Here is a 13,596-nt window from a genome sequence, read left to right on the forward strand (position 1 = left end):
TCATGCTAAAAATCAAGTGGTAAAATAAATTCAATGAGAAACCAAAATAGTTTATTGCCAAATGGATAGTTTTTTTCTTTTATTATGTATAATATATTTTTTTGTATTGATAATTATAGATAGTTTGATAACACGACCAAAGATATTTCTCTGTCATTAGCTTAACAAATCGAATCATAGAAAAGTTTCCATATATTTAAATCGTTTATATGTATTTAAAAATTATTCATTATCTTAAACCACGTTGAATTAAGATTATATTAATGTTTTTTTAATAGACCTCTAAATTATTTCATAAATATAGCAATTAATTTAAAATATTTAAAGGAGAACGTTAGAATATTCATTAGCTAAAAAATTTACGGTAGACAACTTTATTAATGGGACTCATTGATTGTCCCGAACAGGTGTACTCTACAGATTAGGACTTTATTTCTAATAAAATTGCTTTTGGTGTGTTATCGTCAATAGAAAACTTCTATTTAATCTTATAAAACACGATAAAAAAAAACAAATTCATATGAACAACTAACCAAGCGGACAAATTCATTTGCAGTAAGAACATGGATAATAATCGATATATGAGATTACATTGTTGCATTTAATGAAATTTTGGTAAAAATAGTTATTTTCAAAACGATTTAGAAAATCAAATAGAAACGAAGAATAATTTTGATATGATTAGAAACATACACAGTTCTACCTCGAAAAAATAATATATATATGATTAAAAAATTAATTATTTACATTTAGAGGTAGAGTTTTAAGACATAGGTCCTCCAACAAAACGTCAAAAATTTGAACATATTTACTCCAAACTTTTTTTTAACCTCTAAAAGAATTTAAAAGTATTTAAGGCTAAAATTAACCGAAAATTTCTAATTAGATCTGCATTAACTAATTTCCAAATAAAGGTTACGGAATTAATTAGTTTTCCACTATAAATATCCACCGTGTAGGTATGATTATTGACAACGATGAAGAACATGTCTTCTTCCCTCTCGCTTCTCGGTGCTTTTACCCTTCTTTTGCTATCCATTTTAAACCCCTCTATGTTCGCCGAGGCAGATGATAATAGAAGCACCAACGATAATTTTGTTCATGATACTTGCAACAGATTTACATATGATGAATTGTATAAGATATGCATTCCCGAGATTGATTCGGATCCTCGTGAAGATTTGAAAACAAATTTGACAGGTCTTCTAATTATATTGGTGAATCATAGCATCAGCAACTTTAACGACAACATTGAATTCCTTCAAAGAGAGATAAAGTCAGAAAAGCTAAATGGTGAAACAAAACATATGTTAGATACGTGTTTGGAAAATTTTGAAAGAGGAAATCGTGATTTGCAAGAGACAATGCATATACTACATGCCCAAACGGGGATAGGCCCTTATGAGTTGCCCGTGGTTGGTATTCTTAACTATATAAGAGATTGCGTGGACGAATTTGAAGATGTCCCTAAACCATTAGGATATCAATCTCGTTACAATACTTCATGGAACTTGATGCTTCTCATAGCATCAATGTGTAATGTCATGAAATGTAATCGTGTAATTGCATGTATTCCTTGATTATAACTCATACTCTTATTTTAAATAAATTTGAAGATTGATTCATATAAGTTTGTGTGTCGATGATTTTGAAGGTGACCCTATTCCATCATAGTGACAGTTTCGTTACAACATTAGTTCATGAAATTTAGTGTCTCTAATTTTAGAAACGTCTAATCTCATTAAATGTAATCGTGAAGTCTCACCTATCCGTTGATTATTACTCATGTTCTTATTCAGAATAAGAGTTTGTCTGCTCGAGTATTGATTACATAGGTTATTTTTCTCCGTCATAGAAACTTCAAAATTGAACGTTTTTTTTTTAATTAAATTTTCTTCTATTTTTTATTAAGGGTGGGGAGTGCCCAAAAAATAAGGGGCACCCAACTGTCTTCTTTCTCATGTCACATGGGTTTGCCTCCCCACGTGTCAAAGCCTTTTTTATTTTTATTTTGTTTTGTTATATATTTTTCAGACATAGACAGTTTACCTTAATAGACGGAAATTGACGAGAATAATAATAGAAGGAATTGCCTCCAATAAAAATCCCCATTTATTTTATTTTTAAAAATTAAAAAGCTAATGAGATCTGAGGAAGAAGTACGTGGAAACTTCTCCTTAGTAGACGTATTTTTAAAACAGTGAAATTGACGGCGATACGTAACGAGCCAAAACAGACAATATCTACGAATGGTGGTGGACTTGAGCTGTTACAAATGATATCAGAGCCAAATATCGGGCAGTGTGCCAACGAGGACGCTAGACCCCCAAAGGGGGTAGATTGTGATATCCCACATCGGTTGGAGGGGATCCTTATAAGGGTGTGAAACATCTCCCTAGTAGATGAGTTTTAAAAACCGTGAGGCCGACGGTGATACGTAACGAGCCAAAATAGACAATATCTGCTAACGGTGGACTTGGGCTGTTACAAATGATATCATAGCCAGATACCAGGCCACGTGCCAGCGAGGACGACGCTGGATCTCTAATGGGGTGAATTGTGAAATCTCATGTAGATTGGAAAGGGAAACAAATCATTTCTTATAAGAGTGTAGAAACCTCTCTCTAAGACACCGATACGTAATGGGTCAAAGCGGACAATATCTACGATGGGTTTGGGCTTTTACAGACAATCTCCTCAAACAAATTCTTAAAATCACTCGAATTTAAGCAACCGCTCAAATATCTAATCGTTTTCATTTTTTCAAAAAATTTCAAATCGATGAGACAACAAAGAGGTGCAATTAAATTTAGAACTTTTTTTAGATGAAAAGGTAGATATTTAGAATACAATAGAGCATTTAAAGTCATTTGTCACTACCCATATTAGAATTGAAATAATTGAGTAAGATTTCATGTGGCTACCATTTCTTGTAGTGAATCAAAATCTATGGACCCAATTTTGTCTTCAATGAAATATCAAGTGAACCCAATTTCAAGAACAAAAATTTTAAACATTTATATATAATTAACACCAAATTCCTCCTCCATTGCAACACCCAATAAAAAAAAAAAAATGGTAACTCCCAAAACCCTAGCTAAAATAGCCCATAAGTGGCAGAAGGCGATGGTCTCCACCGGGCGGCGGCGGCGGCGGCGGCGGCGGAGGATCTCACTGCCAAGAACAAGAAGCTCCTCCAAGGTGGCCGACAAGGGTCATTTTGTGGTCTACACATTGGACCATAAACGGTGCGTTTTGCCGATAAGCTATTTGGGGAACTATGTCTTAAGGGAGCTGTTGAAGATGTCGGAGGAGGAGTTTGGGCTGCCGGCGGATGGGCCAATAAAGCTGCCGTGTGAGGCGGCGTTTGTGGAGTATATTGTGTATTTGATTCGACGACATGTCGACTTCGAAGTGGAGAAGGCTCTGGTTCTGTCGGTTGCTCCGGCGGTGAAAGGCTGTTGTGGTTCTAATTTGTTCTCGTCGGCGGCAAGGGTGGCGGAAGCTGGCCGGCCGGTGATGATGGGGTTTGAGATTTGTATGGACCATACACAATTTTATTAAGGAATTTGGACTCCTACCGGTCATAATTGTTGGATGACGAAAGTCCCACGTCGGCTAATTTAGAGAATGTTCATCGGTTTATAATCAAAGAATACAATCTCCATTCAAATGAAATCTTTTAAGGAAATCCAAAGCAAAGTCACGAGAGCTTATATTCAAAATGTAGAAAGTCGTGTTCATTTAACAATAATTATAAGCTTATTTCATCGAGATATTCTATGTTTAAAAAATACTCATAAAATTGTTAATTTTTAAATATTTATATTTTTTAATAAATTTCAAAATATTTAACGATTTAAGTTATTTGACTTTTAACTTTGGTCAAAGTCAAGACAATTACCCCCATACCCTCCTAATTCCAACATCTCTTATTAAAAAAAAAAGGAGAAAAAATGATTGATCAATAGTCAAAGGGGGTATAATATGGAAAATATAACATACTTTGGTCAAAATATTTGGATTAATTATACTTGATTATCATATTGTTAAATTAATTATTAAAAAAAAAAACAATAACTAGGCTAGTGGAATGTTTCAAAGGGCTTTGTTATAAATATTTATTTGTTCATATAATTATTTTTAACAAAAATTAACTAGTTTAAATATTCATGTAAAAAATTAAATTTATTTAATTTTAATGGTTAACGTAAATTTTGAAATCGAACCATAAACGATCAAACATGACTAAAATTAATCACAAAACTAAGTTGGTAAAAAGGCGTCAAATATAAACAAAATGGTTATTAAATTTTATATTTAACGACGAATTTTCAGTGACAAAACTTAATTTAATATTAAAAAAAATAATATAGGTCAATTAACGTAACCCTTAAATACTAAATAGTTTTAAAATATTTAGTTTAATTTATAATTTTGATAATTAGCTAAAAATAAAAACGTATAATTTTTTTTTTTTTTTTGGGGGAGAAAGTCAATTTACATTTTTAGTTGACCAGCTTTCCTTAAACGTATTTTGAACGCCGTTGGTTTTTCCAAATATTTTAAATTTACCATAACATTTATATATATATATATATATATATATATATAATTTAGATGGTTCCTCTTGTTTTGTCAAAATACCCATAATATTAATGCTAATTTTCTTTTTAATAAATAAAAAATTAATGGAAAAAAAACGTTTATGAGTCAAATGAACTTATTCGTTAGAATTTAACGTTGATAATGTAAGTTATTCAAATCATTTATTCAAACTTTGTATATAAAATATTATGAAAATGACAGTAACTTAATAAATATATATATATATATATATATATATATATTCCAGATTTGAATGGTTTTGTTTAATTATAGTGTGATGTCATGTTTTATTTTATATAATTAAAAAAAATTATACTAACGACTTAAACCGTTGGTTTTTAATAATGTTTTGAAATAAAGTTAAAAATAAAAGTTTAAAGATATTTATTTCTTCGTGATTCAACGGATCTGGACCAATCTAACGTTCTACTTCAACGTTTCGGTCTAGTTTAGTTAAATTTGATTAAGTTATAATTATTTTCGATATAATTGATTTAGGTTGTTGTTAGGAACTTATCGAGTATATCCCAGTTAGAAGTGAATTTTGGATTGAGTAGGTTGTTCACTACTAATTGAATTGAGGTAAGATATTTTTCTTATCGAAAGACCTAGACGTAGCTAGATATGTATGCATTTGTTTGTTCCGAGATTTTGTGATACATTGAAACGCTTGTAAAATCGTTCAAGGGATCTCATGCATGTACTGAACGACATGATGCTTATGAAATAAAACTTGTGACAATTACTTGTCAGTGAATTAACCTACATTATGATTCTCGATAATAGACTAGATGGGCAGGATCTTGACGTTTAGCTACAAGCTTTAATGGTGCGGCGCTTATGTTCTATCTATGACGTTCGTTGAAGCATTACGATGAAACGCCCCAAATATAAATTCTTTCTTCTTTATTCGTTTTTATATAAGATAAGAACAAGCATCTAACATTAGTAATTAAAAGACTTTATCATCACTTGACATAGCGTTGACGTAGCGATGATGTTCCTTCCTAAATACTCATTAATGATTTTGTATGTTCTATAACTAACATGGATATAGACAATAAGATATATATCACTTTCTTTCATTAAACTTTTTATTATTATTAAATTATATCAAATTCTCGACACTTTCAAAAAAAAAATTAAAAATTATTCCTGAAATAAATCGATGTGATAATTGATACGATAAAATAATTTTATTATTTAGACCGAATCAACGTGAAGGAGATTTTTTTAAATATAAAAAAGATAACGTTACATATATTTTAATAATGTGTTTACAATTAATTAGATATATTATTTTATGGAATACTTTCATGTGAAAGAACAAGATATTTAATGGTCAATATACCAACTTTAATTTTTTTTATTTTAAAAAAATTCCCATTTGAAATCGTGTTAAAAATAATTGAACCAATCAAAAGTTTTATTATTGGTATTATTTACCGTTCATAAATTAATAAAAATATTTATAAATTTTGTAATTTATCTACTTAAAATAAATTTGATGACAGTTTATTTCAACAATACCCTTGAACTTTTAATAATGTTTCAAAAATACATGTGAATTAAAAAAAATCAAAAATACTTTTACTGTTGGTATTTTTTAAATGTCGTACTGCTTGTAACCTGTGATGTCCGACATGGATTGGAGAGGAGAACAAACTACTGTTTATAAGGGTGTGGAAATCTTCCCCGAGCAGACGCGTTTTAAAGCCTTGAAGGGAAGTCCGAAAGGGAAAGCCCAAAAAGAACAATATTTGCTAGCGGTGGATCTGAGTCGTTACATAACCATTTTGATCTAAAACTAAGCGAAAAAAACCCGAGTCAAGTTGTACAAAAAGATAAGGCCAAAACTCAATGCTTTCATATTGACCCAATTAATAATAAATTTAGCTTCCAACTATCTTCCTTGACCGGTGGCACTAAAAAATTACTACAAAAATGGCCATACCTTTCATGAGCTGCCATTTTGAATTTCAAGTTATTACAATTTTTAATTCAATTTTAAGTTTCAAGTTATTCCCTTTCAAACTTCATATATGTTTATATAAGGAACCCATTTCCATGTTTTGATCTACAAACGCTAGAAGAAACTCATGGATGAAGTAACGGAAGCCGCCACCCCGCGGGTCGTAGCTCCCCCGGCACAATTTCACTCACCGTCTCTAACTCGCTCGCCTCTACTCTCTAGCGATGATCGGATCGAAACCGTGAGCAAAACTCCGAAATCTTCGAGCCCGAGACCGAGATTCAATATCACTCCGATTGGAAGTCCGATCAGAAGAGCCCTAAACTTAACGAGGCTCGACCCACATGATGCTTGGCTTCCGATCACCGAGTCGAGAAATGGAAATGCGTTCTACGCTGCCTTCCATACGCTTTGCTCCGGCATTGGAATCCAAGCACTTGTGCTTCCCGTGGCCTTCACCATTCTTGGATGGTAATTTGAAAAGAACATTGATTATGTTATGTTGGGTTTGATGAATTTAATGGGGTTTTGATTGTTTGGTTAATTTCAGGGCTGGAGGAATCATAAGCTTGATCATAGCTTTCATTTGGCAACTTTATACTTTATATTTGATGGTTCAACTTCATGAATCAACTGAAACTGGGTTGCGTTATAGTCGATATCTTCAGTTATTTAGCGTAACATTTGGTGCGTATAGCTTCTATATAAACGTTGCTTATTTTGCATTCCAAATAGTTGTTTGTAAGTCAACCATTATGATACAGCTAGCAAATATTGTGCTCTTTCGATTTTTTGTTTTGGGTTTCTCGTAGAAATTTTAAAAATGAGTCAGCTACAAAGATATTTTCATACTCTTATAAAAAAATGTTTTGTTCTTCTCCTCAATTATAACCGCAGATATTGTCTTTTTTGGACTTTTACTTTGCTTCTACTCAAGATTTTAAAACGCTTCTACTATGGAGAGAGTCTAGCCCTATTTTGACCGGTGGCTTGCATGGTCCGATGACTGGCTCTGATATCATTTGTAACAGTCCAACCCTTTTTGGGCATTGGATTTCTTCGGCACTAGTCGGAGTAGGACTAGACTTTCTCCATAGTAGACCAGTTTTAAAACTTTGAAGGGGAGCCTAGAAGGGAAAGCCCAAAGAGGAATATCGGCTAGTGGTGGATTTGGACAGTTACAAATGGTATTAAGTTGGACACCAGGCATTGTGCCAGAAAGAAGGCTGAGCCCCTAAGGGGTGGGCACGAGACGATGTGCCAACAAGGATGCTGGGTCTTGAAGGGGTGAATTAGGGGGGTCCCACATCAATTGAAGAAGAAATGAGTGCCAACGAAGACGTTGAGCTCCGAAGAGGTGAATTAAGGGGGTGGATCCCACATCGATGGGAGAAAGAAATGAGTTTCTAACGGGTGGATTGTGAGATCTCACATCGATTGTAGATGAGAACTAAATATTATTTACAAGTGTTTGAAAACCTCTCTTTAAGATATGCATTTTAAAGTATTTGAAGGAAATCAAAGCTCAAAAAAGATAATATTCCGTAGCCGTAGACTTGTACTGTTACAGTAAATCTCATCTCATGGAATAATTTTTTTTTATTTTTATTTTACAGGCAACGGGCTTTCAAGGCTATTGGCGTTCTTCCCGATCCTATACCTATCGGCGGGGACGTGTGTGGCTCTAATAATCATCGGAGGCTCAACCTCAAAGACCTTCTTCAAAGTGGTTTGTGGAACTAATTGCAACGCCGATTACTTGACACCCATCGAGTGGTACTTAGTGTTCACCTGCGTTGCCGTGGTCTTGGCTCAGCTCCCCAACTTGAACTCCATCGCCGGCGTATCCCTAATCGGAGCCATCACCGCCGTCGGCTACTGTACTTTGATATGGGTAATCTCCGTCGTCAAGGGCAGATTGCCTGGCGTCTCGTATGATCCGGTGAAGCCCAGTGCCCACATAGAAAGGGCCTTTGACGCTTTGAATGCTCTTGGAATTGTGGCTTTTGCTTTTAGAGGCCACAATCTTGTCCTCGAGATTCAGGTAATTCGCACTACCATATGGTTCTTATTAGGTTTATCAACGTTTTCAATTGTGTATTATAGTTTAGTTTCGTGAATCGACACATTATATTCAAACTTCTGATCGTTTGACCAAGATAGTCTTTGAAGTTTATTACCCCGATATCGTAACAGTCATTCACCAAGTAGTGCTAGACACTGATAGGAGCAGGGCTAGACTTTCTTCGATAAGTTTTATTGTGAGATCTCATATTAGTTGGAAAGGGGGAACGAAACATTTCTCATAAAGATGTGGAAACCTTTCTTTAGTAGACGTATTTTAAAATTGTGAAGCTGACGATCATACTGTAACAGTCAGTCATCGAACGGGTGCGAGACACTGGTCGGAGTATGACAAGACTCTCTCCCTAGTAGATACATTTTATTGTGAGATTTCATATTGGTTGGAGAGGGGAACTAAGCATTCCTTGTAAGGATGTGGAAATCTCTCCCTAGTAGACGTTTTAAAATTGTGAGGCTAACGGTGATACGTAATGGATCAAAATGGACAATATCTACTAGCGGTAGGCTTAAGCTGTTATAGATACGTATCTAAAAATTTTAGATATCAAACTTGTATGACCTAAATGTTTGCTATTTTTTATTGTCGTCGTTGCAGGCAACTATGCCATCGAGCGAAAAACACCCCTCGCGAGTCCCAATGTGGAGAGGGGTTAAGTTTTCATATTTGGTCGTAGCCATATGTCTCTTTCCCCTCGCCATAGGAGGCTATTGGGCTTATGGTCAAAAGGTAAGCGATCCTCAACGAACATGTTTTTAAGTTGAAAAGATTATTTCTTATAAGACGACTAAAAAAGGCTTAAAATTTGCAGATACCCAAAAATGGAGGAATGCTTACAGCTCTATACGCCTTCCATAGTCGTGACACCTCTCAATTCCTCATCGGGTTGACAAGCTTATTCGTGATAATCAACGCTGTGAGCTCGTTCCAAATCTACGGCATGCCAATGTTCGACGCCATCGAAGCATGCTACACAAGGAGGAAGAAGCAAGCATGCCCATGGTGGCTACGAGTCATCTTACGAACAGTATTCAGCTTTCTATGCTTCTTCGTAGCGGTGGCAATCCCATTTCTCGGGAGCGTGGCTGGGCTGGTCGGAGGCATTGCGCTGCCGGTGACATTTGCTTATCCATGCTTCATGTGGCTGAAGATCAAGAAGCCTAAGAAATATGGTGTTGTGTGGTGGGTTAATTGGGTGTTGGGAGTTTTGGGGATGGGGCTGAGTTTGGCCATGATTGCAGCTGGTGTTTATGTGGTCACTAACACTGGTGTTCAAGCCAGCTTCTTTAAGCCTCACTAAAACAAAGTGAGCCAAAGCTTCCTCTAATGAATTGATATCATTTACGGTTTGTGTCTTTATATATGGTTTGAGTTGTTCAATGTTCTTCCAAATGTAATAGTTGAATGTGAAGTGTAATCATACAAGTGCTTTAGTTTGTTTGTGTAGGGAGGAGAAATTTATTGAATGATCGATCAATAATTTGGAGACTATTTCCTATGTTTAAATGCGTTTCTTAGAAATGATGAACTCGAGGATGGCCAATCTGAACATAACTCAACTAGTTAAGACATACGTCTTCAATCAAAAGATTAGAGGTTCGAATCTTTTCATCTTCACTAGTTGAATTAAAAAAAAATACTCTCTAACAGCGGCACTCCACCGCTAACAGATATTGTCCTCTTTAGGGTTTTCTTTTCGAACTTTCCCTCAATGTTTTTAAAATGCGTTTGTTAGGGAGAGGTTTTCACACCCTTATAAACAATGTTTCGTTCTCCTCCCCAACCGATATGAGATCTCACAATCCACCTCTCTTCAGGGTCAGCATCCTCATTGGCACTCATTCTCCTCTTCAAGGTCCATTGTCCTCATTAGCACTCATTCCCCTCTTCAATCGATGTGGAATCTCACAATTCACCACTATTCAGGGCCTAACGTCCTCATTGGCACTTATTCCCATCTTCAATCGATGTAGGATCTCACAATTCACCACTCTTCAGGGCCTAGCGTCCTCATTGGCATTTATTCCCCTCTTCAATCGATGTGGGATCTCACAATTCACCACTCTTCAGGGCCCAGTATCCTTGTTGGCACTCGTTCCCCTCTCCAATCAATGTGCGATCTCACAATCCACCTCCCTTCAGGGCCTATAAGGAATGTTTTGTTCTATTTGGGACTAGGGAAAGGTTTCCACACCCCACTCGTTCCCCTTTCCAATCAAGGTGGGATCTCACAATCCACCTCGCTTTGAGGCCTATAAGAAAGATTTCCACACCTTTATAAAGAATGTTTCGTTCTCCTCTTCAATCGATATGAGATCTCACATATTCTGCTATTATATGAACTTGAAGAGTGCTCCAAAAAGACCAAAACATAAACTAACCACGAACATAACACATTCTTAATATATATATAAATTTAGATACAAACTAGGGAGATGACAAAAAAAGTGGTACAAGAAATTCAAAAAAGGCAACAAAAATTGCATAGTCGATGACATGAAACCTTACCCAAATTTTGTAAAGAACCTCCACAAGGAGCATAAGAAGATCAATTATAAGTGCAAGAATTGTTGAAAGAGTGGAATTTTCCAAGCTTGTTGGTGCTAAGAGTGACCGAACATGTAATGGTTGTATGGAATGTCGACTTCACCAGCCTCCCTAAAATGTAAGCTCTCGACCTCACAGCCATCGTGAGGTTTAGCGGCACCTCGACCCCGACCCCGTCCTGTTGTTGGTCTCGCCAGTTCCCGATCGCTGTGATCCCACCGTAGAGCGGGACCTGATGCCCCGCCACCGATGTCGTCAACCTCCGAGAGCTCTGTCTTCTTTGGTAAAACTCCTTCATCTGATGATCAATTTTCATATTTAGTTCAAAGACTAATACTCACGACAATAATTAGATTTCACACGTAGCTCTCGAACCTTCCCAAATCAAAATAAATCAATTAATTTTATAATTAATAGGCTATTTTTAAAATAAATAAATAAATTAGAGCCTAATTAAGATTTGTACCTGGCCAGAGGCTACATGGAGCTGGAAATAGTGGAGCTGAAATAGTGAGGAGCTGACGTGGACTCCGTAAAACGTGGCAGGATTTCTGTACTTGATCCTCACCGTTGAATTTAATGACATCAGATCCGTTGCCACGCCCCCCGGATCACTCCCCGCTTGAACGTTAAACTTCTCGAACACCATACTCTGAAAATTTACAAAAATGCCATTATGCTTAAAAAAAAAAACAAAATCATAAAATTCCTCATGTATTTTATACGATCCAAAACTTATGTCTTGATCGATTAAATTATACCTATCGAACTTGATTGGGTACGTACTTGCATGTCAGTTCAGAATAGAAGGTTCTATCTTTATTTTCATATATTCATTAACTCGAACGAATAAAGAAAAAGTACCCACGATCGTCCTTCTTCATTGATAACTGTTTGATTAGTTTTCGAGCATTTCAAATCAAAATGTGCAACCCTACTAAGTTTTGGTTGCCAACCAGTTATTTGTTAATGATTATGCAAGTTATGAACTTTTTAAGTGATAAATCAAAGGAGAATAGTTTTAGAGGCTGATGAACTAAGGAAAGATGGTTGAAGTGGGTTTATGACGCCGTGTAAAAGCACAAAGCAAAGTCACTCGAACTTAATATCATATCATTGTTGAAAGTCGTGATTCCTAAAAAAAATGACACTGATCGGAGATAATAGAAAATGGGTTTTACCTGAATAAGAATTTGAGGGCGGAAGGACTTGGTAGCGCCCCAGAGGATGAGGAAGAAGACGGTGAAAAGAAGAAACAACAGAAGAAACAGAGACAAGTACAGCCGGAGATTCCGATTCCATTTGGGATTCCGATCACCGGATTCCTCCTCTTCTTCATTGGGATCCTGGGGGCGGTGGAGTTTTCTCCAGGCGGAGGGATTGCCGTTCCGGTTGATATTGTTCTTAAACGCGGCGGAGAATCGGGAACTCGACGACTCACGAGAATGGTAAAAATGGTGCGGCGGCGAACCCATTGGGCTGGAAACGTACGACATTTTTTCCACTTCGTTGGACGACGGGCTCTGTACGTAGTAGAATCGCCGCGCCGGCGAGAACTGGTCAACGCTCGTCGCCTCCGAGTAGGATCTGGCGTGCATCGTGAGGAACAAGAAACAGAGGATGAGTCTCTGTTTTTGTTGAATAAGAAACAGAGGGTTAGATGGAGACTCACGCGCTTCAAAGCGCGTGTGCCAAGTGGGGAATGGATGTTTTTCCATGGGAGTGCAGGAATGTTGACGTGTCCCTCCGGCTGATGTGCCTCCTCATATGTCACACGTCACCTATTAATTAACCATTAAAGCTGCCAACTAATCGTTCATGCACACTTGGCCAATGCCGACAAGGCATCATGAGTTACCCATACAAATATGAGTCGATATATTCTACTCGCGCTTATCTGATTGTCCAACCACGAACTTTTCATTCTTTTTTTCTTCGATATTTTAAAGTTTTTTATACTATGAATTGTAGTAACGTGCAAAAAGATGTATCGTTACCTATCGAGTACGGTTGCCAACCTCTTTCGATAAAGGTGATTTCTAAGTTACATTTACCGACTTTAGTTACATATCTGATGATGAGTGATCCATTATATATAAAGCATAACTTAATTGAGAGATCTCAAATCGATTGGAGAGAGGAACAAAGTATTCTTTATAAGGGTGTAGAAACTTCTTTCTAGTAGACGTGTTTTAAAAGTCGTGAGGCTGATGCGATACATAACGAGTCAAAACATATAATATCTACTAGCGGTGGGTTTGAGTTGTTATAAATGGTATCAGAACCAGACACCGAACGATGTGCTAGCGAGGACGTTAAGGCCACAAGGTTGGTGGATTGTGAAATCTCACATTGATTGGAGAGGAGAATGAAACATTTCTTATGG

At 36.2% G+C, this 13,596-nt stretch overlaps 3 protein-coding genes across 3 annotated transcripts; 2 read left to right on the forward strand and 1 right to left on the reverse strand.

Annotated features, from left to right (window-relative positions):
* The first annotated feature begins 3,075 nt into the window (after nt 1-3,075).
* On the forward strand, nt 3,076-3,704 carry LOC111455082 (auxin-responsive protein SAUR68-like). The gene has a single exon (XM_023096613.1). The coding sequence runs from the start codon at nt 3,076-3,078 to the stop codon at nt 3,562-3,564; it is 489 nt and encodes a 162-aa protein (XP_022952381.1). The 3' UTR covers nt 3,565-3,704.
* A 2,896-nt stretch (nt 3,705-6,600) lies between these two features.
* Nucleotides 6,601-10,149, forward strand: LOC111455079 (lysine histidine transporter-like 8). Its single transcript, XM_023096607.1, has 5 exons — nt 6,601-7,051; nt 7,131-7,267; nt 8,197-8,624; nt 9,261-9,392; nt 9,475-10,149. Exons 1-5 carry the CDS (start codon nt 6,708-6,710, stop codon nt 9,961-9,963), a joined length of 1,530 nt encoding a protein of 509 aa, XP_022952375.1. The 5' UTR covers nt 6,601-6,707; the 3' UTR covers nt 9,964-10,149.
* Nucleotides 10,150-11,040: 891 nt separating this feature from the next.
* LOC111455080 lies at nt 11,041-13,053 on the reverse strand. Its single transcript, XM_023096608.1, has 3 exons — nt 12,392-13,053; nt 11,677-11,862; nt 11,041-11,508 (listed from the first exon to the last, which is right to left on the reverse strand). The coding sequence occupies exons 1-3, from the start codon at nt 12,926-12,928 to the stop codon at nt 11,212-11,214; spliced, it is 1,020 nt and encodes a 339-aa protein (XP_022952376.1). The 5' UTR covers nt 12,929-13,053; the 3' UTR covers nt 11,041-11,211.
* Nucleotides 13,054-13,596: the final 543 nt, after the last annotated feature.

This window comes from Cucurbita moschata, unplaced genomic scaffold, assembly GCF_002738365.1.
Source record: "Cucurbita moschata cultivar Rifu unplaced genomic scaffold, Cmos_1.0 Cmo_Scf00017, whole genome shotgun sequence".
Lineage (NCBI taxonomy): Eukaryota > Viridiplantae > Streptophyta > Magnoliopsida > Cucurbitales > Cucurbitaceae > Cucurbita > Cucurbita moschata.

Bases quoted from the DNA above. Each gene is read 5' to 3' on its own strand.
- LOC111455082 (XM_023096613.1), top strand. From the start codon at position 3,076: ATGGTAACTCCCAAAACCCTAGCTAAAATAGCCCATAAGTGGCAGAAG.
- LOC111455079 (XM_023096607.1), top strand. From the start codon at position 6,708: ATGGATGAAGTAACGGAAGCCGCCACCCCGCGGGTCGTAGCTCCCCCG. The intron at 7,268-8,196 runs GTGCGTATAGCT...TTTATTTTACAG, and splicing joins GTTATTTAGCGTAACATTTG to GCAACGGGCTTTCAAGGCTA. The intron at 9,393-9,474 runs GTAAGCGATCCT...TAAAATTTGCAG, and splicing joins ATTGGGCTTATGGTCAAAAG to ATACCCAAAAATGGAGGAAT.
- LOC111455080 (XM_023096608.1), bottom strand. From the start codon at position 12,928: ATGGAAAAACATCCATTCCCCACTTGGCACACGCGCTTTGAAGCGCGT. The intron at 11,863-12,391 runs GTAAAACCCATT...GTAAATTTTCAG, and splicing joins GCCCTCAAATTCTTATTCAG to AGTATGGTGTTCGAGAAGTT. The intron at 11,509-11,676 runs GTACAAATCTTA...ATTGATCATCAG, and splicing joins TCCATGTAGCCTCTGGCCAG to ATGAAGGAGTTTTACCAAAG.